The 27,328-nt window shown below is 41.4% G+C and overlaps 1 protein-coding gene across 7 annotated transcripts in view; it reads left to right on the forward strand.

Annotated features, from left to right (window-relative positions):
• KLHL29 (kelch like family member 29) overlaps positions 1–27,328 on the forward strand; it is a 410,536-nt gene that overhangs the window by 155,870 nt on the left and 227,338 nt on the right. For 6 of the 7 annotated variants that reach the window (XR_013928324.1, XM_080388502.1, XM_080388499.1 and 3 more), the window contains one exon: positions 1,313–1,618. Coding sequence is in view for 5 of the 7 variants with exons in the window: in XM_080388499.1 (XP_080244625.1) it covers positions 1,313–1,618 (306 nt within the window). In the remaining 2 variants the exon portion in view is untranslated. Of the gene's footprint in view, positions 1–1,312; positions 1,619–27,328 lie in introns of those variants that run through there. The other variant, XM_080388504.1, reaches the window with a different exon arrangement.

Genomic DNA, 27,328 nt, shown 5'->3' on the forward strand with positions numbered 1-27,328 from the left:
TGTTATTGTTTATTTCTAACACGTGAATAACTTAACATTTTTGATAGGCGTACTGGTTTATAACACTTCTAAGTTATATCTCTCTTAAGTAGTTTCTTATCTTTAGGTTTCTGGGTGAGTTTGGTTTCAGCTCCCTCCTCAGCCATACAAGCAGTTGGTTTTACAGTCCATTTTTATATCTAAGAATTTGTGAAACAAAATTTCTTCAACTGACCTGATGTTATTATTACAAAGAACTTACTGGATCGTGTGATGCAAATAAAATAGATCAGATGCTGCAGTGACTTAGATACCCATTATTTATTTATGGGAATAAATATATTTAGCATTTATTTATACTGTTCTTCAATTCCAAATGCTGTAAACTTTCACTTACTCTCAACTCTGCTGGGAAAATAGCATTATTGCCACCATTCTGCAGGTTAGGAGACCTTGGCAGGAAGATTTAAGTAACTGCTCTAGGCTACATAACATGTAATTATCAGAACTAGGATTAGATGTTGGAAGTCTGAACTCTCAGTGTTGTGTTCAGATGTCTTGCTCCTGGCAGATAAAATCTATGGATAACAAAGACTGAGGAGGTAAGTAATGATAAGGACGGGATGATCACACAAAGCAACTTGGTCATTTGATCATCTTAGGTATATTAAGTGTTTTAAGTCTAGCCAGAGGCACGGGAGGAAAGAGAACATGTTGGCCTGCCCTGGAGAGCAGCCACACTGTGGAAAGCTCAGCATCACAGGGTGAAGCATTCCTGTAGGAGCTTCCAGGGAGAATATCAAGCAAGAAGGAGGGGATGGGGGCTACGTCAAGCACTATTTGTCTTTGAAAACATAGAAGCAATAGGTAGATTTAGCAGATAGATATTTCTCCCTCTGATCTTTAGGATTAATACTTGGTCACACATCAGGTACGCAAAAGAGCTACAGCAATGATCTGGCTGCTGAGAAAACTGCAAGACAGAGTTGTTGGAAACATTTTTCTGCTGTCAGAAGATTGAATGGTGATTTCCTTCTAAGTCAGCTTTTCGTGATTGCTGTTGCTTGTCACTTTGCTGGAGAGTTTGGGCAGATGGTGTTTCCTCAGGTCTGAGGGGCTGGTCTCTCCACCACATGCTTGTACAAATTTGTGTTCTAAATTAATATATGTGGCTACACCGCTCTCCTCCTCCTGTCGTTTAGCTGGGAAAAGAGGAGAAACAGTGCTCTCCTGAAGCAGAGGAGGCATGGCAGGGACTCGCCCTTGTGATTGTAGTGTGTGATCGCTGTACCGTGTCCTTATTCCTAACACCTCTTTGGTTTTAATCTTTCAGGCAAGCTCTCGAGTTCCCTTTGAGAAGAAGCTGCCCTCCATCGAGATGTCACGGCACCACAGCCGGTTTGAAAGAGATTACCGGGCTGGGTGGGATCGCCGGGATTGGAGCTCCAACGGCAACCACGTCAGCAGCACCAACTGCAGTAGCGTCGTGAGCACCAACAGCAACAACCGCCCTGGGCTGCTGCCCCTGCCCATCGTCCCCTCCCGGCTCCCCACCCCCGCCACCGCCACTTGCACCACCGTCAACAGCGATGTGATCACAAGCCTGGTGGCCAACTCGTCTCCAGCTTCAACTACCAAAGTAAGAATTTAGCTTTTTTTCCCTGGGGTTGATGTGTTGAAAGGATGTTAGAGATTGACCTTCATCTGCCCCTTTGCAAAATCTGTGTTCGTGATATAACCAAGGGGAGAGAAAAATATTTTCTGTGGGCATTCTGCGTCTTTTTTATTCTTTTGTGTGTTGTGCATACACTAGAGTAGGTCTTTTGTACTCCGAGACTGAGGGTGCCCATGCTGCTGAGAGGCCCAGGCAGAGAAAATGCTTCTTTTCCTTTCATCGTTGCCTACATTTGGGCTTTCTGTTACTTTCCCTGGAACGTGTGGTTCCCACCTCTGCTTTTGGGAATACTCTTCTTGTCTGTTGACCAAGGCAGAGCTGTGGTTGACAACAAGTGGATGTGGTTTTCATCCAGAGGGAGTGGGAAGTGACTAAAGGGCATAATTTTGGCTGAATGGTGGTTTTTTTCTTCTCTTTATTTGGTGCTTTCCTATAAGGTTCTCAAAACCTCATTCCTAGGGCAGGTTGGAGTGTAACAGTGGGACTCCTATAACCAGGCCCTCTCATTTGTGCAGAAATGCACACTAAGGAGTAAGCAAATGTTAAGCGGCAAAGAATTGAAATCCTAGTAAACCATTGGGCTTTTTTGTTCTAATATGTAATCGGAGGGAAGAAGGTGACTGTTCCTTTTTTTAAAAAAAACACTTAGCTCTTAAATCTGCAACATACAAGTTGTTATTCCAGTAGAAAGCTGGGGTTTCTTTCTGCATGCAAATTCAGGTAGAACAGCTGGGGAGTAGAAAACCCTGGCAAATTGCAAAGGTGACCACAGCGTTAGCAAAGTGAGCCAGAAGCACTGCTGGTTTTCTTTTTATGATATTTAACATTTTCTTTCAACTTGGTTTCATTTTAATAACTGCAAGTGCCAAATACAGCAGACGCAGACAGAGGGAAAGGAGACAATAAAGTTATTTAAAGTAAGCCAAGAGCAAGCTGAAATTTTACTGCAGTACCATTATTATATTGATTTTTTTTTCACACTGTAGAAAAACAAGGTCAGTGCTGCAGAAGGAAACATTAGGCCAAAGTTTACAGTGTGATTGTTTTTAAAAATTTTCCATGACATCTTCAAATTATTTCATTTGAAAGAAGCCAATCGGATTCTGATCAAAACATATTTAGGGTTCTCCAGATGCTATCCACGATAGATGCATTTCAATCATGCTTTGTCTGGAGATAATTGAGGCAATTTTGGAGCCAAAGCAGTCATTTCATTTATCATGACCTTTGTTCGTGGGTCTACTTAGAGTCCAACAATTGTCTGGAGCTGCTCAGCCCTTCTCCCAGATGTTCAGAACCATTTTGAAGCGTAGCAGTGCCAGTAAACCATGTGTTTATTGAGGGAGAGGAGGCAGGAACAGCAAGTTAAATGCCTTTTTGATCATATGCTCAATGTGAACTGTCTTCTAAATTACCTTATTAGACAATTTTCTGATGACTTTCATTAGTAAGAATGTTTTGGCATGAATAGATCAAAAGCAATAAATAGACAAGAATGGAGGTAACATGGGACGCTTTTTGTTCAGAGAACTGTTAATCAGCTGTGTAATCTCCCATAAAATAAATGTGTAAAAATGCATACAGTCTTTGCCCCAGACTCTGCCAAGAATCAGCTAAACAGCTCTAAAAAATTCAAAATTGCATGCATTAGAGACAAAAACTTTGAAAAAGAAGTGAGGTAGGTAAGATGAACAGAGATGTAAGGATATGTTACCTAGCAAGCTTCCAACTAATGATGTGAAGCAGTGTCAGGAAAAAACCATCAGGTGCTCATACATACTCATGTTCACCCTGCCTGACTCTGTCTTTCTCCTTTACACGCAGCAGATTTACACTTGTGGTTAGCAATGTAACCAGCCAGTGGCTTTCCCTTGTAGAATCCAGCTAATGGTTAGGCATAAAAAATTAAATCTGTGTAATGAGGAAATCACAAGTCAGAAGAATAACGCGGTCGCTTGGTTTATTTAAACGGGAATGTGCCAAGTTGCCTTGAGCTGAGAGTTCACAGATTACCCTCTGCAGTCTTTTTGTGAGCATGTTTATGGGTTACCAGCTTGTTGGGGGCAGGTATCATCTTAAGCTGAATTTCTTAGTTGTGTTTTGTGGTTGGGAGCAGGATATTTGATTGCTTAGCTGCCCTTCTGCAGTCTGAACTTTCCCCAATGTTATGGCAGATGTCATTAAACTCAGTGCCGAGGAGGTGCCCCACACAAGACATGATATGGTGAATAAATAAAGTATCATGGTGTTACAGAGCAAGAAGATTGAGAACCTGGTTCTCTTTGTCTCTTTGTCCAAAGATATGGGTGTAGCCAGCAGTGTTCCTCCACGCTGATGACAGAAAGGATTCTCTGTCATCCAGTTACCAGTTTTGACTTTAGTGTATCTTCCGAGCTAGTTTGAAGGTCTCAGAGTATAGAGGCCAACTGTCCATCTCCCTTCATTTTGTGTTCCTACTAATTAATTATCCTCCCAGTTAAAAGTTTGTTTCATCTTTTTTTATAAACCGTTTAGTCTGTCTTCAAACCTTTGGTCCTTGGGTCCTCTAGTTTACTGCTGTGTACTGGTCTTAGTAGCTTCCAAATGACTGCGTCTCTTTTGCATCCCATTTGTTCTTCATTTGGCTTTGATTCTGTAAGTACCAAAACCATATGCATCCTTTCAGCATCAGACTCACCATTCTCTTGCATGGTGATAAAACTACCCCCTTCTGTTCACATGTCTGCCCAGGTAATAATTGCTCCAGAGTTTTGCCAAAATGCTAAGTCAGTAGTTATTAAAAATGCATATATGTGTCATCGTCCTCCATTACATGTGATCAAACAGAATCATAATCTTGTCAAAGGCTGCAGTGAAGTCTGTTTGACAAGATCTGTCTTCTGGATACTTGTATTGGCAGAAACTGCTCATATTCCCGTCCTTCAGCTCCCTGTTAACTGAATCCTAAGGTGAGAAATTCAAAACAGAGGAAGAAACTTCATTTCTCTCTGACATGTAACTGGACGGTGAAACTTGCTGCGTTGGTGATGGAACGGGTCAAAGAATTTTTAGATAGTTTTAAGGACCACTAGATTGTCTAGTCTGGCTGAACCATCTGGTCTTTAAATGATTATGTAAATGTATGTAAGATTAAAGACTTCACCCCCAGTTATGTGGCATGAACACAAAAAGCATTGGAAGGGAGAGAAAAAATTGATCAGATCAAGTGTTGGAGAGGTGAAACCATCTTCAGAGGGAAAGCTTTAAGGTATGTAACAGCAACTGTAAGGGGGGTGGTTTTGGTCTGTGTTTTTATGCTTCTGGAAGAGGTTTTACGTCTTCCTGTGGAGGACTTTAGAAGGATTTTATTGCTAATTATTAATGTGTAGGAGGACTTTAGAACTAATTATACTTTGCAGACCTTTGAAATTTATTCTCAAAGCGTACCTGTAACCTTCTTACCACAGATGCTTTAGTACAAATCACACTTAGTGGATCTGCCACATTTAAGTGGTTACGGATGTTTGGTCTGAGTTATTTAAACAAAAAAAGCTGTATTTTCCTAAGCTTTATTCTTGGCTGAACAAACCCGCGATGATACTTTGCGCTGCTGCAACCCATTTCATCAGAGGCTGCCAGAAGACATCAGAAAAACTATTTAAACCTCAGCCTCCTGTAAGAAATAGTTTAATGTCGCACTCCCAGCATCCAAGAGGGAAACTGAGGCACTCACAGGTAGGGATTATTGGTTTTCTGCTCGTTTTGTGCCACTGTGAGGGAAGTTCCAGCTCTTTTACTCACTTTGGCTTTTCTGTTCTGGTGCTGTACCCAAAGCTTTGGGCCACAGACCAGCACCCAGAGTCAGTACAGTTTGAAGGGATGAATCCTTCGCTGGAGATACTTCCTCAACCCCTTGAATACCTGAAGTAGTCCATAGGAGAGGGCAATTCCTGCCATTAAACTGCTGCGTTCAGATCAATTTGTCACACTCAGAGCCCAGTCATGTATGATGATTGAGCTCAGGTTTGGGTTCGTCTGTGTGCGGTGGGGTTTGGTTTGTTTTTTTTTCCTTCAGTGAGAAGGATGCTATCAAAGACATCCATATAAGACTGCAGCACTGCTTAAGATATTGGCAACAAAACAGTGTAAAATTCATTTAAGGATTCTGCACATCATTCCAGCCATGTTTTCTGTTCATCTCAGCAGCACCTTCATTCTTTGTTGCTTTTCTGAATTACTTTGCGAGTTACTTGTACAATTTTCTCCATCAAAGCTCCTGTATCACAGCTTCAATTTAGAAGTGTTGTCATGGGCTGTAATTTGAAATTTTATTACCAAGAGATTTTTTGGTTATAGAACATTTACTTTTATCATCTCTATATTATTTTTAAATGCCTGAAAAGATTGATACATCAACAGAATCTGTGCAACACCAGGCAAGATCTGATTTTTTTTTCAACCTTAATTTTAAAAACCCTTTGCTTGGAACATAAATTGATTCTAAAGCCCCCACGCACTTAATGATTTGTTATTCTCAAGGTTAAACCTATGACAAATTTTATAAAAATGCCAGTCTTCAGTTTTGATAAGATTTTCTCTAGTTGAGCTGAGGGATAACTGTATAGTTTTAAGTCTTTAAATAGCATAGCTGAGATGTGATCCTGGTCTGCTGTACTTACAGTACTCCCGTAGCATTTAAGACTTGTGTGGTTTTGCCTACTGTCGTTTTTATCCCACTGTGGTTAGCCACAATTATGATGTGGGAGATAAGGCAGAGATGGTAAAGAGTTTGTTAACCTCTCTGGAAAGTCAAGACAAGTATTGCAGGGGTAAAAATTGCCCCCACTATCTTTGCTGCCATGCATCACTACATCTAAATAGCATTAAAAAAATGAGTGGGGAGGGAAGAAGATTTTTGTGTTGAAGGAAAAACAAGTCAGTATGGCTGAGGAATGCACAGTTAGAATAAAGTGGAACGTCACAGAAGTAAAATGTTATATGCTTCTTCCCTTTATGGTCCAAAAAAATGCAGTTCCCTCAACAGCAGTCTGCCATATGCAGATGATTTGCTGTATGTTGCAGAATTTGTGTTGTCTGTTCTCTTTCTCTCACTTCAGAGGTGATGATTTGCTAAGCTGGTGTATGGCTTCCACAAATATTTAAAATATTGATTAAGCAGAGGAAAAATAAACATGAATTGTTTTTCAAGTTACGCCTTATGTTGTACATGACTAATTACATACAACAATTTGCTCTGCAATGGTAACTGAAATTTATGTACTCTTTTTATTATAAAACATAAGACGCTTGCATAAAGAGAGAGATTATAAATATTGGAATACAACAGTTGCTAGAAAAAAAGTCAAAATATGCAATGATGAAGTATATAGGATTTGCTCTTCCAGTTTCTCTGTGCAAAGCTACTTTTCCACCTCCCTGAGGGTTGGTATTGGTAGTTGTCGTATTTTTGTCACCATTTCAGATACTACACTGTTAATTCTTTGATCTGGACATGATGTAGCAGTCTAGCCCATAATGTCCCAGCATTAATAGCAAAAGCTGTGTTAAAGATCCTCCTGATCCTTCTGGCAAATTATTGTGGTGGTAAGGGAGGCTTCAGTTGCTGGATGTCAAATAGTGCAACTGGTTTTTTTTTTTTCCAGGAGCATATTTTTACCTATGGGTAAATTTTTAAAATACAGTAATGTCCAGGTTCATTGGCAAATGAGATGCAAGCCCATTCGCACCTATGCAGAGACTTCAGGTGCATATGAAGCTCTAATTATGACAGTCTATTAAATGGATGTATAGGAAATCAGAGCAATTCTCAGAGTACATAGCAGTCAATGGTTTGTAACAGAAGACAAGGACAGGTTTTCCCTGGCATGCAAATCACATTCTCCTGGTTCTCTAGGTTTGAAAGTTCAATAAGCTTTGCACAATTTACCTTTTGGGGTGACACACCATTTAACTGGAGTGCAGCTTCCAGACTGTGCTTCTGTGAGGGGTCTGCAAGCAAGGAAGGACGGCCAAAATGTATGGTTGATATGATATGACATGCTATCACACCAGCCCAGCTAGGGTGAAATCAGCAGAGTGTACCACAATAAATATTTATTTTTTTATTTTATTTTATCAATATACCTCCTGGTGTCCTCAAATAATTTTTAAGAGTTGCTTTTGAGGAATGGAGAGAGCTTGAACCAGGAATGAGAGGAGGAGACAGAGAGAGATTTGATCATTGACTCTGGAGACTTTTTGGTTTGGTTTTTTTCCTAATTACAAATTAACAGAAAATCTCTGTGAATTGAACTCAGCAATGACTTCTGCTGAAGTAGTTGTATTAAGCTACTATGAAAAAGTTACTCCTGGGAGGTAGTTGTATCACCAAGGGACAAGAGGGCAAAGTGAGATCAGTGGTGGGTTCCAAAACTGACATGTTGAAGGGCTTGAAGTAGAGGAACAAATTCTTCACTTCGAACAAACTGGAGAGACACCTTGGGCATTTTTCATGCTCCTCTGTAGAAAGCTATTCTTAATGGTCTGTGGCCCTAGAGAGGGCTTAAATTGTGCTTATGATCTGCCACTTCACCTTACCATCTGATTTTATATTTTTTCTCAGATGTATTTTTACATCTTTTTAACATTGTAGAAATGGAAACATACAAAATGTGGGTTTAGTTTGTCCACTTTTGCAGGTACTTTATTAGGCTGTATATGGTCTGAAAGCCCTGGCATGTTAATTAATCTATAAAGTCTTAAAAACCTGCTTGGATTTTTTGACTCACAATGTGTTTATCATCTGTTGAAAGAGCTAAGAGGTCTGGCCAGTTTCTAGGCCCAGTTTCATTTGAAGATGAAAGGCAGCATTTCTGAAGCACTAATTGACATAGCCAAATACTTACAAGGTCACAGACATGACAGCTTTGGATAAAGAAAAAGGAATATTTCTAGGTTTTGGCACTTGGATCAAAAAGTATCTTGACTTCCAAAAGGGATAAATATCAGTGGTAAAAGTAATCTAAACAAAAAGTGTGTTGGCCAGGATTTAAGTGCTTGAGTCTTTGAAATTAGTTCTTTTTATTTTCTGATTTCTTTCTCATCGCTCCTTCATTTTCATGTGTATTAGTTGCAGATTACCCATTAAAAATGCAGCAGAATATATGCTTCTGCTGTTCAGCAGGCATGGGTGTTTCATTAGAAAATTTGTCCCAGCCTCCTGTCAGGCTAAAAAAAACCTGCCCATGATTTGGTGGTGATTACTAGAGGGTTTATTTCCAAGGAGCAGTACTTCTCTAGGAGGGTATGTTATCTGAGTTGTAGATGCGTAAAATATTAAGGTTTGTTTCTGTCATTTAGGAACATATTGCCATCAAACATAACTTACAGAAAGAATTTCACAAGGAAGCACTTGGTGGTTTGCTATTATATTTGCTGTCAATGCTTAACATTGTCAGGTAGACCCGGGAAATTATTTTCAAGAAAGCTGATTCTGTCTCAACTAGGTAATTTCTGGTTTTGGCATTACATAAAGAGAGCAATGTCAGAAAAATGATTGAGGGAGGGGATGAGTGAATTAAGGTGTATTTTGGGTACAGAGTAGCCTGATGCAAACAAATTGTAGAAGACTGCAGAAGCGGTTCGGTGGGATGTCTCCATACCATGATTTTTATTATAAGTAACAGAAAAACAGTGGTCATTTTGAAAAAAAAAATAAAAATGTAATGCATATCAGAAGGAAAATAAATTGTTTTCTAAACAGATAACATTTTTCTAGATGGTACTGTTTTTCTCAAATTGCTGATTGATTTGTAGTTTTCAATTCAGAAGTTGCTTGCAAAACAGAATCATAGAACCACAGAATGGTTTGGGCTGGAAGGAACCTTAAAGATCATCTAGTTCCAGCCCCCCTGCCATGGGCAGGGACACCTTCCACTAGATCATGTTTCTCAAAGCCACATCCAGCCTGGCCTTGAAAACATCCAAGAATGGGGCATCCACAGCTTCTCTAGGCAACCTGTTCCAGTGTCTCACCACTCTCAAAGTAAAGAATTTCTTTACTAAATCTGTGAGTCATTTGCAACTTGTTTCTTTACTAGATCTAAATCTACCCTCTTTGAGTTAAAAGCCATTGCCCCTTCTCCTATCACTAAACACCCTTGCAAAAAGTCCCTCTGCAGCTTTCTTGTAGATCCCATTCAGGTACTGGAAGACCAGTATAAGGTCTCCCCAAAGCCCTCTCTTCTGCGGGATGAATCACCCAAACTCTCTCAGCTTGTCCCCGTAACAGAGGTGCTCTGGCCCTCTCATCACCTTCATGGCCCTCCTCTGGACTCATTCCAACAGGTCCATGTCCTTCTTATGTTGGGGGACCAGAGCTGAATGCAATACTCCTGGTGGAGTCTCACAAGAGCAGAGTAGAGGGGGAGAATCACCTCCCTTGACCTGCTCATCACATTTCTTTTGATGTAGCCCAGGATATGGATAGCTTTTTGGGCCGTAAATCTGCACTGCCAGCTCATGTTGAGCTTTACGTCAACCGACACCTCCCAAGTCTTTCCCCTCAGGGCTGCTCTCAATCCATTCTCCACCCAGCCTATATTTGTGCTTGGGATTGCAGTGACCCGTGTGCAGGACCTTGCACTTGGCTTTGTTGAACTTTGAGGTTTGCACAGGCCCACTTCTCAAGCCTGTCAAGGTCTTTCTGGGTGGCATCCCTTCCCAGGGATGGTGTCATCAGCAAACTTGCTGAGGGTGCACCTGATCCCACTGTCCATGTCACTTACGCAGATGTTAAACGGCATCGGTCCCATTACTGACCCCAGAGGAACGCCAGTCATCACTGGTCTCCACTTGGACATTGAGTCATTGACCACAACTCCTTGAGTACAACCATCCAGCCAATTCCTTCTCTACCCAGTAGTCCGTCCATCCAATCCGTGCCTCTCTGATTTACAGATGAGGATGTCACGCAGAACAGTGTCAGGTGCTTTGCAGAAGTCCAGGTAGATGATGTCAGTCGCTTTTCCCCAACCACCAATGCTGTAACCCTGTCGTAGAAGGCCACCAGATTTGTCAGGCACGGTTTGCCCTTAGTGAAGCCATGCTGGCTGTCACCAATCGCCTCCTTATTTTCCATGTGCCTTAGCATAGTTTCCAGGAGGATCTGCTCCATGATCTTGCCAGGCACAGAGGTGACACTGACTGGCCTGTAGTTTCCTGGGTCTTCCTTTAATTCCTTTTTTAAAAATGGGGGCTATGTTTCCCCTTTTCCAGTCAGTGGTAACTTCACCAGACTGCCACGACTTCTCAAATGCAATGGCTAGTGGGTTAGCAACTTCATCTGCCAGTTTTCTCAGGACCTGCAGATGCATCTCACCATGTCCCATGGACTTGTGTACCTTCAGGTTCCTTAGATGGTCTTGAACCTGATCTTCTACTACAGTGGGTGGTTCTTCATTCTCCCCGTCCCTGCCTTCGAAGGCAACGTGGGCAGTGGGGCTGGAGCACTTGCTGGCGAAGACTGAGGCAAAAAAAACATTGAGTACCTCAGCCTTCTCCATATCTCGGGTAACCAGGTCTCCCGTTTCCTTCCAGAGAGGCCCCACACTTTCCCTAGTCTTCCTTTTATCACTAATGTACCTATAGAATCTAAATTAACCACATGAATAAAAAGAAATAGAAGTCAGGCAAGCATCACCTCTCCCTGTGGTTTCTATGAGTCTTGAGTTCCTGCTTGATAGAGCAGTTGTCTATGAAGCTGACAGACATAAAAATAAATTTGGCCCTGGGAGCGATAAACAGTGCGTTACGCTCTGCGCTCTGGTCCTTATACTGCAGAATGCTGCACCTGCAGACGCTGGCCGCAAGCTGATATGCTTTGTGCATACTGGGAAGCTCTGATCAGCCAGAGCTGACACTCCAAATTGACATTAAAGCAGCACCACTGCCCTGTCTACAATTCTGAAAATCCTCTTGAAAAAGTACCCAGACCTTTAAGAGGAGCGCAAGGATATTGTGACTTGATGGCATGAAGCAAAGGCAGCCTGTGCTGTTTCGGCGGAGCGTTGCTCAGTCAGTGCCACAGAAGTCATGCCAGGAGTCACGTTACATCAGCAACGCTGAACCGTGCTCCATCCCATTTGAACAATGAACGCACGGTGCAGGCATCTTCTGCATAAATGGAAATACAGTGACTCACTATCTTGTGAGTGGGCAAAACTCAGGCTTGTCATTAATGCCTGCAAGCATACTGTAGGGGAGAGCACGTAAGGAATTCCTCACACTTTTTCCTGTGTCAGTTTCACTCTCTAGAAGCAGCTCTGACAAAGATTTATAATCAGCCATTACTTTTCCAAGTAGCATGTAAAAATAAGGATAAACTTGCAGGTACCCGAGTTATTTTGTTGGCTTTTCTCTTGGAATTGGAAGCAGTACTAAATATCCCAAGAGTTGGTTAACTGTAACACTGTCTTTTTGGATGAAACGGGCACTTTTCAGCAAACAAAATGCACATTTTACTTTGGTTTGGAGGAACTGACTGTCTGAATTCACCCAGAAGTCAGTCTGCCTCCTCTGTTTTTGGCTGTTCTCTGCTCATGTCAAGTTGAAATGTATGTCATTGTTACCCACTACGATTTAGCGTCACCAAACTGGTTCACTTTGGAAAACAAAGCTTGAGAAGTTCTGCAGAGAAACATATGCTGTCTGTAAAGTGGTGTTTGTGTATAAAGCAATATGCACCCACTGTATAAATAATGAATAATAACTAGTAATAAATTCTTCATATCACAGCACTATTTCTTACTCTTTATGATCCCAGGTCTTTTATGGTAATCCTGAAACAAAGCACTGAGAAGTATGTGAATAATATTTACTACTCCTAAGTTGTTACACAAACATGTCAGGAAAGAGAAGCTTTTTTGGCTGTGTAATTTGAATGTTTAAGATTATATACTGTTTATATTACAATATTATATATAATTAAAGTTATCCTTTTATCCCAAAGGAACATACAGTGTTCTACAAAGTCCATGCCTTCAACAGCACTGAAATAATGCATCAAGGTGCATTTGTCAGCCAGCAAGTGGAACACTCCCAAAGAGCGATGCTGGGCATAATTTGACTACATGTTCCCCTGCAAATCCATATTCTTTTTCAGAGGTGCCAGTCTTTGTAAGAGGAGCTGTGTTGTGCAAAACTCTGCGGGGGGATCCAGTACTTCATCGGTGACAACCTCCTGATGTCACAGGAATTGCTCAGCCAGTGTACCACAGCCAGGCGGGCATGGCTGGAGGCCATCCTGCCTGAACGTGGAAATCCTGAGCAAGGTCAAATGAACAAAAGAAGTGTATGGGAACAGGGAGGATCACAGAATGGTTGAGGTTGGAAGAGACCTCTGGAGGTCATCTGGTCCAAATCCCCTGCTCAAGCAGGGCCACCTAAGTACTTTGAGCACTTTGCTCGTCTATCACTTCTGTGACTGCATGTCCAGTTTTGGGCTCCTAGGCATAGGACAGGCACTGACCTGCCAGAGCAACTGCAGTGGAGAGCCACCAAGGCAATGTGGGGACTGGAGCACAAGATATACAAGGAGAAGCTGAGAGCTGCATCTGTTGAGCGTGGGGAAGGGAAGGCTCAGAGGGAGTTCGATTCCTCTTTACGCCTGCGTAATTGGGACAGTGTATAGAAGAGAGACAGATCCTTCTCAGAAGTGCCCTGTGAAAGGAGCATCAATGAGCACAAATGGTAGCAAGAGAAATTCTGATTACATACAAGGAAAAGAATAAAAAACCCCTAAACACAGTGTCCTAAACTAGAGCAAAGGCTCAGAACAGCTGCAGAATCTCCACTGGAAACAATTCAAGCTCAGCTGGACTGATCTAACATCAGAGTTCGCCTTGTTTTGAACAGGAGCAGACCATGTGATCTGCAGAGGACCCTTCTGACCAAAAGCCTTGTATGATACAATCCTGACATCATCCTAGAATTGAATCACCACTTCAACATACTTCACAAGGCAAGGATGCTGTCAGTTTGCTTTTAAACAATACCCAGAATCCTCATTGGCTAGTAAATACTAGAACTTTGGATTTATTTTAGGTCTTCTGAGCCTAGCTCCTATCTTGACATAGTCGTTGCAGTTTTGGTTTTGAACAGCTTGTTTCCTTTAGAATTTCTGCCTCATGCTGGGATGGAGTAAGACTAAATAATTTATCTTCCTTTTCCTCAAAAGCTGAGCAATAGTTATACCCCACATGGATTTGAGACAGTATTATCTTTCTAAGCCTCTGTTAATTATCTGTATCATCCCTGCTTTTAAAGGTCTAGCATTTATCTTTGCAAGGTTCTTCAAGCTGGATTATAGAAGAAAATTTGAGTGTATTGGTTGCCTTCTTGCTTATGAAGTTTTAAACTCTATTTTATAAACATTTTGTCCTCTGCTCACAGTAATTCTTCTCGCAGTTTTCCTGTGACCAGATTGTCTGATGTGTAGAATTGATGACTTTTAAGGTCATCATGCACATGCGTAATTATCTCAGATCTGTTGCTTTGATTAAGATATGCACATGTATACCGTTTTTGAAGATATGGATCACAGATACTCTGTTTGCCACATACAAAAGTGCCATTCACCTTGTTTTTTCAGCCTGCTTAGAAGTAAGAACTGCTTTACAGTAACATTTAGCTCTGGAGCAGTGCAGGCTAATGCTATTTCAGTTTTGCTAGATGTCATCTAAGCTATGGATTGTACAGCTGTTTCAAGTCTTTCAGTAGATCCATCTTTATTTCCATTTTCATGTTATGTAGGTAATTCCTGACTTTTCCTGTAAGTTGTCATTGTTTCCATCACTGGTTGCTTTGTAAAGGGACAGGGCAGCAGAAGTTCAGTGTCAGTGCTCTGTAAAGACTGGAGCACACTCTGATGCAATGAACAGGGTGGAGTGAGAAAGGACACTTTAAAAATAACCAGAAGTAAAAGAGTAGAGCAAGACACCTATACGTCCATCCAGAGGGACCCAAGCTGACCACTTCAGTTTTTGTTCCTTCTCTGTTACCTGTGGGGCCATATTGCACCTCAGGTTGTGCTGGGTAGTTATACAATAGTGCAGCAAAGCCCATGGTGGAGGAGAGGCTGAGGACTGGGTTTGCTCAGCCTGGAGAGGGCTGAGGGGGATGTGATTGCTCTCTTCAGCTTTCTAGCGGGCAATGATGGAGAAGACACGGACAGTCTTCTCAGGGGTGAACAACAGAAAGACAAAGGGCTATGCACACAAAAGTCCACAAATGAAGTCCTGGTTAGAAAGGAAGAAAAAATTGCTCTACACTGAGAGTAGCCAGGCACTGGCACAGATGCCCAGAGATGTTGTTGCATACCCTGAAGTTATCCAGAACCAGAGTGGACAAGGCACCAAGCAATCCAGTGTAGTGTTAGCCAGCTCTAAGCAGGGGAGGTACTTGGTGGCTTTTAAGAGCCCCTTCCAAGGAAACCATTTGGATTATCCTCTGGTAGTGAAAGCCTGCAAACAACTGTGGAGAGGAGCCTTTGAGAAGAGTCGATCTAGGCTCTTAAAATGTTTCCTTCAGAGAACAGGGAGGTGGCAACTGCCGTGCAAAGGTGGTTATGGAAGTTACCTTGACCTCGGCAATAGGTCTGCAAAGCCAATCTTCCTTACTTAGCCTTGTGACCCATTGGCAAGGAAGCAGATTTGCTTTGCAGCAAATGGGTCATTCTGGTGATATGGATCAAAGAAGGTGGTTCAAACCAGAGAGAGGTGAGGCAGTTGCAGCAGTTGTTGAGCAGCATGCCTTTTTGCATCCAACTTTTTGAACTAGGAGATTAAACATTAAACAAAACTTGAGCAATGCTGCAAAGTTTGTGGACCAATCCAAGCTTCTATTAATTTACCTTTTTACCTTTTTACTTCACTCCTGACATCTTTGTCCTTCTCCCCCATTTTCCATCAGACACTTGATTTAAACTCTTCTGACACTTCCCACAGCACATCTGACCATACTGGAAGTGCCATAGCTTGCTGGCAACTACCGCTGAGTCATAGGAAAGAAATGAAAGACACTCAGCACTTACCACAACTATTTTGACCTTCTACGGTTTTGGCAAATAGAACACTTATACGGAAATGAGGCTGTCTTGAAAACAAAACTCAAGAAAAACAACTGTAAGAATAAGGAAGGGAATCATGAAAACGCATAGAGGTTTTGAATTTGGTCAGATACTCATTTCTTTTTTCGTGTGTCTGTTTTCCAGCCAGCTCTGCTCACAGTACAACTGCCTTTGGCTAGGTCTACGCTAGTAGATTAAGCGGTGCCAGGGCATGGGCCCAAGAGCTGGAACTTGACCATCTATACCATTAAACTGTTAGCACAGGCTCTGCCTTGCATTCAGCCTGGACCAGCAAGTGCTGTCATAAACAATTCCCAGGCATGGCTTGGGGATTAGCCAGGGCCAGCAGCAGTTCCCAGTCGGCAGTTTGGATATAGCCACCTTGTTTTGGAGAGCAAAAAGTATATAATCCTGTGAATGTGGCCAGGCCATGTCATTTGGCCTGAAAGCCATATAACAGGTCCTGGCCCTGTTTAGTTTTCTAGTTACCGGGGTGGCTTTGTGTTTGAGTCAAGTGTAATTGGTTTTACTTGACTCTACCATTTCATACTTGACTGAATTGTATCTCAAGAATAAGGAGCACGAACAAATCTCCACTTCATCTATTCTTTCAGCCTGTGTACCTGTGCACTAAAGACAGTGTGGTCTGTCCCTGTTGTAAACTGTCGCAGCAACTAAAACAGTCTATGTACTCACTTTCCCATTACAAATAGAAATACATAGTCTAAGGGTGTCTAGAAGTATGTCTTCTAGGGAGTTGTTTCAGCTGTTTTTCAGAAATCTTTATCATGGTTTTGCATACAGGCCACTAGTCGCTGGTGAATTCAGAATGAAGAATATGCTCTGCAGATGTTCCTGTTGCCAGGGAATTTTTATCTTTTCTTTTGGATCTGGAAATAAAAGATTGTATTAGTTTTTGGATGGATGTTGGCAGCTGGTATGAAAGATCATGTTATCTATTAAGTGGTGAAGTAGAAACACCTCTCGCTACCTGTACAATTATTTTTTGACTTAGTAAACTTCTATTCACTTCCTTCGTCGCCACAGCATTGAGTAGAAAATACTACTGCTTTCTTCCAATGAATGCCCAATAAACCTGTGATAGTTGCCAGGACTGGGGAAATTCCAAGACTATGGTTATATCCTTTTGTCCTGCCCTGTTTTCATCTGCACGCTTCCATTTCCAGCTGCCTGAGGTACAATTTGTACGCATCTTGGGTTTTTGGAGTTAAATGATGAATGCCTTTTATTAACAGAAGTTGCCTGATTTCATGAGGGAACAGCTCCACACCAGCTTGTTGGTACATCCTTCTAGCACTGCCAGAAGAGAGACCTGAGGTTTTGCTTTACCTTCAGCATTTTAGTCATCATATGAATTATAAACTAGTGTTTCCACAAGTGGCTCTCACAGACCGCACATACCCTCCTGCGCATGCCACAACCTATGCAAACAAAATTAAAGTAGCACGGTTAATGTGGGGTGAATTTGGCCTTGATTTTCAGTGTGTGCTGACAAATTTGGAGACTTTTCAGTGCCAGTTATTTTATCTGATGTATTTATCACAGGATATGTCCACCGGTCCATTTATAATGGCACCCAGACAGAAATTCATGAGCATATGTTGTATTTGGGATACTTCCCCTCAGAAGAGGCTATAGAAACAAAGCTTGGGGCATCTCACCTGTGGTGCTGTGTCTTGAAGAGCTCTAGTGACCCACTTCCTTCATCCCATCAACTATAAAATCTGCCAAATCTAGGGGAACGGTTTATGAGTCAATTTGAAGAGCAGCTTAGGGGTTAATAGCGGGGTGTTCTGCCAGTCAGGTTCAGTCAAATGTAATGCTATTAGCACCAGGTAGATGTTCAGTGCTGTTGGAAATGAGCTTCTGTTTCTCAGCCCTTTTCCCTTTGTGTTTCTGCTTCATTGTGTTTAGTGCCCTGGCTGTTTGCTTTTCCTTTGGAGGTGAATGTTCCTGGACAGAATAAAAGTACATAGATGGAGCAATGTGCAAATGTGCATACTACTGCTGAAACCCTTTTACATGAGCTAGACTGCCCAGAGAAAGAAAGAAAGAAAGGAAGAAAGGAAGAAAGAAAGAAAGAAAGAAAAAGAAAGAAAGAATGAATGAATGAAACGGAGTTGCAGGAAGCGCATCTAAATAAGCTCCCACTCCACCTTTTTCAATTTACTGGAGGAAATATCTTTCTTCATATCATTTGACTTTTTGATTGTTAGATCAAATTGAGCCAGTTGGAGTGAGCCTTGTTGATCAGAACAGAAGTCCTGAAAACCTGTGTTTAGCTGTTCTCTGGTCTCTGTGCAATTGCTTTGCTTAAATTTGCTGTAATAACCTTTTAAGAGTCATGTACCCATTCTTCACTGAGGACCCCGCTGTGCATTGTGATTATGTTATCTGTTGCCTCCCTGAATGTTTAACGTTGTCAAAGTGTTGTGGTGTTTGAGGGGGGGGTGTGTGTCTTTCTTTCTGTCTAAGTCTGTTCCCCCCCTGCCCCACCAAGCTTTTACTTCCAAAATATAAACGTGCATTGCTTGTTATCTATTACTCTCCATGTATCAGTCCTCCTTTTCTTCTTTTTCTCCCCACCTTTCCTCTTTAAAGTATCTCCTAAGTAAAATATTGAGAAAGCACGCTGAGTAGCTTTGATAATTAAGTAATTTGAATTCAGGGGTGGATGTTAGATATTAAGTCATGGGATGGAGACTGGTGGTGCTGGAAGGCAATGTATTCTGTTCTCCAGGTAGGAGAGAGCTGCAATGCCCTTTCTGTCAGCACTGCTCGCCAGCAAGCCGAGGGTATAGCGCTGAACGATTGCATGGCCTTGCTCGCCCTCTTTCTCAGGGAAAGAAGCAGATGTTGACAGTGAATATAGTGAAGTGCAAACGGGTGAAATAATGAACTGAAGTGATAGCTTAATGGAATTATTAATGGGATTTGTGTTCAAATAGTGAACAAGGATTGATTTTTATTAACATAGGTTTTACACATGTAAACTTACGCAAAAGATTATACCTCACTTTTCCTTCTCCAGCAGAGTGTTTATAGAGTATGCTGTATGCACAGGGTTCTCTGAACTTCTTTAAATATTGCCCTTTCTCCCACTTATCTCACAGTGCTTCTCAGTGTGTAGCACTCCATATAAATCTGTATAATACACCCAGAGATTTAACTGAACAGCAAGGAAACCTTGAAATTAAAACTGAAGTAGTAGGTGTTCAGTGGGAGTTTGGTGTTTGCTTGTTCATTCTCACCAGAATAAAAGGTGGGAACATGACGGATAGCTCAAAATGCTAAAGTGCAGCTCTCTGCAAGCTGCAAGGCCTCAGCGAGAAGTGGCTATATACCTACAAGGTGGTGGTGGAGACATCATAATTATGAACTGACATTTAAAGAAATGTCAGAAGCATTGAAACAACCCCCTGCTCAGCTTCCACCCATGTATCTTTTTGTGTCCCCGATCCTGCCATCTGTTATCCCAAGGACTCTGGTTTTGATTACCTTTTTGTTTGCTTTTCTGATAAATGTTTTGTTTATCCTCTGTGCCTGGCACGTGCTTCCGGAGATTGTTTGCAAGCCCCTTGCCCTCTTTGTATGTGGATTTCTCCTAAAGAACTATTTACCACCATGATGCTGGCAAAAACTAATCCTGTGATTATGGCTGGGCTGTGAGTATTTCTGAACGCATCTGTATTTAGGAGCCGACTTTGCCAAATACCTGTTTGGAGCATGTGTACAGAAACAGATAGGGTATTACTCGACATCATTACCTGTCATCCACTTGCTTCTTGTGTTATTTCCTTCACACATCGTTTTCTTGTCATTTTTGGATGTGAGCTCCACAGAGCAGGGTCCGTGCCATTCCTGGCATTTGTGAAGTTCTTTGTTCCATTTAATAGATTTTTATTGCTACATGTCTTTTGAAAATCAGAGAAAAATGCTGTATTACCTTTCTGCCCTGGTGCAGCAAGGTCTGTGCGAAGTTCATTGGCAACCATTAGAAAAAGACTTCTCCCAAAGCAGCTGCCGTGCTTTGCTGGTATTAGTGATAATGTTAAAGCGTGTTTTATGCTGCTAATCCTAGTTCAGTCCACAAAAGATAAGAACAGTCATAGCAGGCGAGACTGTGCATTCATACAGCTCGATATTCTGCCTCCCGTGGGAGATTTACATTGCAAGTGCACTGTATGTATACTTCCCTGGTATGTACTTAGTGCAGCCTGCAGCTTGGGAATTTCTTTAACCACATGTTGTATCTTAGTCTTTCAACCATCTGGTAAAACATGAAGTATATATTTGCCTTCAAGGATGCAGGCAGCCCTGTTGACCTCAGCATGGCTACTTTCATGTCTGCTGTTTAGTATGGTTTTAATCGTTTAGATGGACCGAGACTGTCCTCTGCAGAGATATCCATGGCAGGTAGCTGCTGGTGAGCAAAACAAAAGAGCTGAGGTGTGCTTCAGTCTGCCTGTTTTCATGAGGGAGAATGAGATTCTCAGACATACATCGGTATCTGGAGGCATGCACGAGAGGGATGGGACTCAGCTCACGTCCATTCATCTGGCAATACCTAGCCACAAATGACCAAGTGATTTCCATCTGGGCAGAGGAGGCAAAGGCCACTGAGCGAGCGTTGACTTGCTGCTGGGAGGTCATATTTAGACACTTACCTAAATAACTGGCATTTTAACGACCAGAAATGTGCATGTAAATTATGGCTGGTGATTCTGTAGAGTCAGATGGATGCAAGGTCAAGGTCAGATGCATCGTGTTGTAGCAAGACTAATCTCTGATGGCTGTTAGCGCTTCCTATTTCTGACAAAATTGCTGACCATGTGATTTTTTATTGTAGAATCACGTTAGTCCTGAGGTTGAAAATACTGGGTAAAATATATTGTACCCGTAATTCATATTAATGGAAATTCAATAATGGCAACCTGTCATCCACAGAGATTAGAAATGAGTCCAAATGTTGTGCTATAAAAACATTAAAAAGGCATTATGAATTACAATCTATTGCACCATGTTTTGCTCGTTATAAATAATGGAGGGAAAAACTAGTCCTTGGAAGTTTTTGGATTGTCCATTTTGAGAGAAGCCAGCAATTACTTTCTAGAGCTGACTGTGCACCATTGATCTGACTTATGGATTTCATAAATGCAGTGGGCTGCTAATTTAATAAACTTGCTCAATCTGTTTTTAAACAGAGTACAGAACTTTGAAAAATGATTTCCTTTCAAAGTAAAATTAACTCTTATGGCTTTTAAACATGAGATTGTGATATTTGCTTCCAGTTTTTCATTAAAATACCTTCTGGTTTCACATTTTTCCTGGGATGGGCTAGATGCTTGCGGCTCATGTTTTATTATATTAAATACTCATATTTCACTTATGCTAATTTGGCATCGAGCTATGAATTGGAGTTCTTAGGAAAACCTTTATTTGGTTCTACATTGTCAATAAAGTTTACAGCTGCTTACAATGCTTACCACTGCCAAAAGCTTAGCGATAATTGTTCAGTAAACCGGGGCTTGTCACATACTGGACAGAATATTGATACATTAGATGTGATATCTTACCGAAGTAGTTTGTATGTGAAGCTGCAAGCTTTTTGGAAGAATCTTACAGTATTTTCAATAAATTTGAGCAAGCTCAGTAAAGGTAGAGTTCTTTCTCAAATTAATGTGTACTCTCAAGCATGAGGTGTGATTATTTCTGTCTCTAGTCTTTTTTTAGCTGTTGCAGACACAGTAAGTCATAAAACAGTTCAAGCTGCTCTTGAAATCTGTCTGCTTTTGCATATCTAAAACATACCTGTTGGACTTTAAGTGTAAAGAGGTCAAACAGTGTGATGGCAAATTCGATCAACTGAGTTTCAGGGTTTGGTGATATGATATCCATTAACGTCCAAGGAATCTTGTCTGGAGACACACCTACTCTGTTGGAGCATATAATGTAACTAGAGATCAAAGTCTTCCATGTTAAACAAATTCTGAACTTTATACAGTATAGATCCGTCCTTCCTTCCCTACACCAATCTATGCAAAATGTATTGTATCAGGAATTAGTATTGACAGGGTAACTGGAGGATCTTTGGTCAGATGCCAGCTTTAATTCATTTGTTATCAAGACCAAGAAACGAGTGTGACAGTGACAGTACTAATTACCTTCTTCTGTAAAGAAATGCGAATCAAGCTTATACATTTTGGTTAAAGGGGAGATAAGGAAGAGTAAGGCAGTTATCCCTATCATACACTTTTGACCCGTGTTTTTATTGGTCTTGACAAGCTTAGAAAGTATGATGGTGCATCTTGGTGAAGGAACACCTGAACTCATGTAAAAAAACTTTCAGCTGCTACCATATTTGAACTGCAGACTGATAAATTGCTTTTTCAGAAATCAGCTCTGTTGCATTTTTTGATCAGGTTAATGGGCAAGGACAGACAACATTGGTGCTCTCTGGTTAGTGTATTCTGGATAAAAAATGAAATTCCCTCAATCTTACTTAATAGCAGAGGTTTGGGGTTTCAGGGGTAGAAATTGAAAAATCAATGGCATTTGCAACACAACACAATATTGGAACAGCAGGATTCAGGGAAACTAGCAAGTGACTGGTCTGGAGGACTCCCACGAATTTCTTTTTCCCTTCCATCTCCTACAGATACAAGACTAATATTATTTAATTTTCTTTATTCTGGCTCTGTTGGATTCCTTGAACAGCTCCTATGAGCTATTTGAACATGGGCATCTTTGAAATTACTGCCTAGGCAGAGGTCCAGTTCTTGCTGATACTCAGACATTTTGGGGTGGTTCCATCCTGGAAGATCTTTTGAAAAAGCCTGACAAGTGAGTAGGAATAAGCATAAGTATTTTGAAAAATTGACTCGAGGAAGAAGCCAGTTTCTGCTTGATGTAGGGCAGTACCATGATCACATAATTTTAGATACTAATCTATCTATATATTTAGATGCTCGTACAGACTTTGGAGCCTCACTTTGGAAAAGGCTTGTCTAAAACTGAATGGGGATTCTTCAGGAAAAGTGTCTGTAAAAGTGCAAGTTTGCAGCAAGTCTTTGATTTGTCTTTATATGGGGACATATACTGATGCTAGGGCAGTGACAAAGCAGCAGTGCTCAGTGCTCTTCACTGTGACCAAAGCTGGGCTTGTCAGTCCTTGCCCAAACTGAGAAGTTGACAGTATCATCAAGACCAAGGCCTGAAGGCCTGGCCAGTAGGCTGCATCAGTCATCTGAAAGACTGAGCTCATGAACTGTGTCTCGTGGTAGGAATGAAAGAACAGACTTGGCAATATTTCCCTGGAAAAAGTGATCTTCCTGAAGACAGCAGTCTTTCTGCTGCTCATTGGGTCATTCTGCACATCTGCGTCCTCTCTCCTGATCCTGCCAAGATATTCCTTCTCTCTGCTGAGTTTTCTCTTGACTCATCAAGTCTTTCAACTGTATTTGTGCTCTTCCTCATGAAAAAAAAAAAAAATAGAAAAGACCGTTCCTTTATAATGAATTTTTTGTATGAAAAATGAAAATCTCAAATTGTTTCATTGATCGTTTTGGTTTTGTTTTATTAATTAAGCATTAAAAATGAAATATATGAGTCATAAATGAACCAGCTCATCTTTTGTTTCTTTCCTGCCCTTGGAAGGCTTTATTTTTTGTGCCTGCTATACAGATTTGTCATATATAATGCACTTTCTTTTACTTCTCATCCATTTTCATGTGTTTACATTTATTTTTACCTCCAACAGTGCTGGGTACTTGGAAGCTCTCTGTTGCACTCCTGGGAACAAGCTAAGTCTAGCAGATGAGGCATAAGGAAAAGTTTAGGGAAACCTGGAGTCTAATACCGTTTCACTTGATAGCTTCTGATGAATCATTGAAGCTTTGATTCACCTTGTATATCTTTATCCATCCAAATGTTAGGCATCTATTTAAAGCAAGCTTGTATCTTCCCTTTTCATTCAGCAGAGAGGAACAGCACTCTCCAAAATATTGGTTTTCTTATGCTAAAATAGGTGGGTTGAAGCGCTCCTCTCACATGCTCTTCTGTTCCCATTAGCTACAGAGGAACCCTGTAGATAACTTTTAGATGTCTCATATTGAAACAAAGCCCGTCCTCACATTCTTTATCATTTTATCCATCTGTGTCAGCAAAAGCTATATAAGTACTTAAAGATCTAAATGTGAAAATAATGCATGTTCTGCAAATGTTTATTAATATTATCATCATCATCATCATCATCCACCTTCTGTGGGAAAAAATGTTGCATCATGCTTATACTGAATCATTCCAGTGGCACAAACTTTGCCCAGCGTTTCACTGCGTACGTTCATTTCCTCTTTTTATTTTGCTTTTTTTGCCACTCTTCATTAATGCAAATTTTTCTCATTCGTGACACTAGTAGGAAGCGCTTGGCCCATTACACATAGCTTAGTCATAAACAAGGTATTTGCTCTTTCTCATGAACAGAAAAGTGTCAGAGAATTTCATTCTGGATTGTCAGTGACATTATCACACTGGAGTTTGCTGTTTCTGCAAATTATTTTCTCAGCAGAGACAGCACTCAACCTCAAGATTCTCAGGTAAATCCACACAGATAAAGCAGTTCACCATCTCTGATCAAATTGCTCATTTTCAGTTATGTGGGAAGACTAAAGGAATATGATGGAGTATCTGCAGAGTCCATGGGGAGCTGGAAAATGAATACAAAGAACAATGACATTTGGAGGCTATCGAGGAGATGGAGCACTGTTTTCAAACTGAGAAAGGACAAAAATAAGCGAGACTCTTGGGTTGGCTTTGTGAAGCACTAAGGCGGGGAACTCAGCTGCAGCAAGCCACAGCTTGTGTTTCTTTCCAGTGTCTGTCTTTGATGGCCCACACTGCTGAATAACGCTTGCGGGACATGCTGTTCTACTGTAGCTGTCTAATCTCTATGATTATGAAGGCAGGTAAACATTTTCCATCTCTGTTACCTAGTAGTGGAGGACCCTGAATGATGTGGTAGTGGGGTGGTTAGGGAACCAGTGGAAGAGGGGTGTGGGTTTAGCTCTTGGCTATGTTCTTCACAGAGGTCTTGGTCAAATCATCTGGGTGTTTGGATAACTATTGCCCCCTGATTTCGGTAGTATTTAGATGTGGACAGCTGTGGATTTGGACTTAAGTGTTGTATTTCAGTAGCTGTAAAAGAGGGGAAAGCAGCCACATCAAGGAGGTAGTTTTGAGGATAAACACATGGAAGATTATGAGGTACTCCAAGGCTGCATCCATACTTTTACCCTGAACCGCCAGAGCATGGGCCCAATATTTTAAAATTCCTAGAGCAATGCAAGCACCAATTGTACTAAGCAGCATGAAGGTAAATTGATTTAAATTCTACCAAATGTTATCAAATGATAGTCTGTCACCATTCCTAGAAGAAATTATAGCTGACAGAAGGGAGGCAGGGAAAATAAAGAAACGAGATCTGGAATACTCCATAGTCCAGGAAAACACAAAATAAGACAGCAAGAAACCAAGACACCATGACATGCCTATAGGATGATTCTGTTTGCAAAAACACAATTCTAGGCTTTAGAGAGTTCAGGAGGGATTTCTAAAAGCAAACTGGAAGACACAACGGCACAATTTTTGAATATGACTGCCTCAGCTGTCTACTCCCTTTGCCACTGATTCATTTATGGCAAGGACGGCAAGATGAGGGTATGTAACTGCAGTTCGCTTGCCCATGCTGTTTGGTTTTATGAATAGGTTTGGTTTGGTTTGGTTTCTGAATAGAAGCCCATCCTTCTGCATAAAGTTCATTGCACAACTGTTGCAATTGAAGCTTGGATGCACCTTCGGTTCTACTGTCCCATGAGATGGACTTCTGGAGCCAGCAATGTCTTTGGCCTCATGGCTTAAACCACAAGGACTTATCTCTTAAAGCCCTTGGGAAAGGGCATCAGAGCCAGCAAAAGACCTTGGTTGTATAAAAGGAGAAATATCAAGCAAAAGTAGAGATAGTATTTTGATTAGTCTATTCTATTAGTAAGTCTGATGCTTAAATACTCTGCCCAGTTCTAATGTCTATGATTGATGAAGATGGAAAAATACTGAAGCAGGTCTGAAGGAGGACCGCAAAAATTATCCAGGCCTGGAGAATAAGCCATAAAATGTGTTTCGATCTATTCAATTTGCTGAAGGAGGGTTGGAAGATGATTGCTTAGCAGCTGACAAATAGAAAAATAGCTGAAGTTGAGAACGTGTTGTCGCATGCCGGTCTGAGACGGGACCATGGTTCTGTTTGTATTCTTGGGAACAGAATTAAGACTCAAAACGGAGTCAAGAGCCAAGGAGCTTTATTTGCCCAACAATAAATCTGTGAATGCAAAGGGAGAGAGCGCGAGAGATAAAGAGAGAGAAAGGAAGGAAAGAAAGTAGGAAAAAAAAAACAAAACGAAAGAGTTCAGAGCAATAGCTACCACCCCGGAGCTGTGGCGTCCCAACAGTCCAATTTGTTTCCAAGTCCAGTGGGGGAACGTTCCGTCCCATGCTTGTTGGTTCGGTATTTTTACAGAGTCTTTACAAGCTGTTCTGCTTAACCACACCTTCCACCCGGCAATGGTGTACGTGCCCAACATTTCTCAGGGGCCTCCAGGCACCTTGACCCCCCTGACCCCAAGTCTGGGCACATGCACAGGGGTTTGGTTAAGTTTTGCAGGATCAGCCTCCCCCGTTGCTCCATGGCGTCGGTCGGTTTCCTCCTTTAACAATGTATAGATAAACCTCTGCGGTGGCAGTGGTGTTAGCTTCTTGCCTTAATGTATTCACTGTGGTGATGACATGAGTTTAGCAATGTTGAGACAACACATCTGCTGTGACGATGGTGGACCTCACTGGCACGGTCTCTCACACATGTAAATCTTGCTAACAATACTGAGTGACTGGAAGAAGAAGTATTGGGAAATGAAGTCATCCCAAATGATCCTATGAGTTCTTCCAGCCTTAGGTGGTGAAACTAGAAGAACTAGAACACTTGATTAAAAACTGCACTTTTAAATGACTAAAGGACCACAGTCTTCCACTTAGGTACTGTGGTGTTTTCCAATATCCCCTTGAAAGGTTTTGATTTCAGTAGGTCTTCACTCCAAAGTTTTATTTTGCAATTGTCATAAATATTTAACTGATTCATTTGGAGTACATTCTCTTAGTTGCAGAAATCAAGGGGAAACAAGGGTCCTGGTTTCAGCTGAGACAATGTTATTTTTCTTCCTCGTTGCTGGTACAGTGCTTTGCTTTAGATTTAGGATGAGAATAATGTTGATAACACCCTGATGGTTTTAGTTTTTGCTAAGAAATGTTGGTACTAAGTCGGGGGCTTTTCAGCTTCTCACTCCCTGCCAGTGAGCAGCTGGAGGGGCACAAGAAGTTTCCAAGGGACACAGCTGGGACAGCTGACCAAAAGTGGCCATAAGGGATATTCCATACCATATGGTGTCATGGTCAGTGTATAAACCGGGGGGAGTTGGCCAGAGGGACAGGATCGCTGCTGGGGG

This window comes from Falco punctatus, assembly GCF_963210335.1.
Source record: "Falco punctatus genome assembly, chromosome: 5".
In the NCBI taxonomy this organism is placed as follows: domain Eukaryota; kingdom Metazoa; phylum Chordata; class Aves; order Falconiformes; family Falconidae; genus Falco; species Falco punctatus.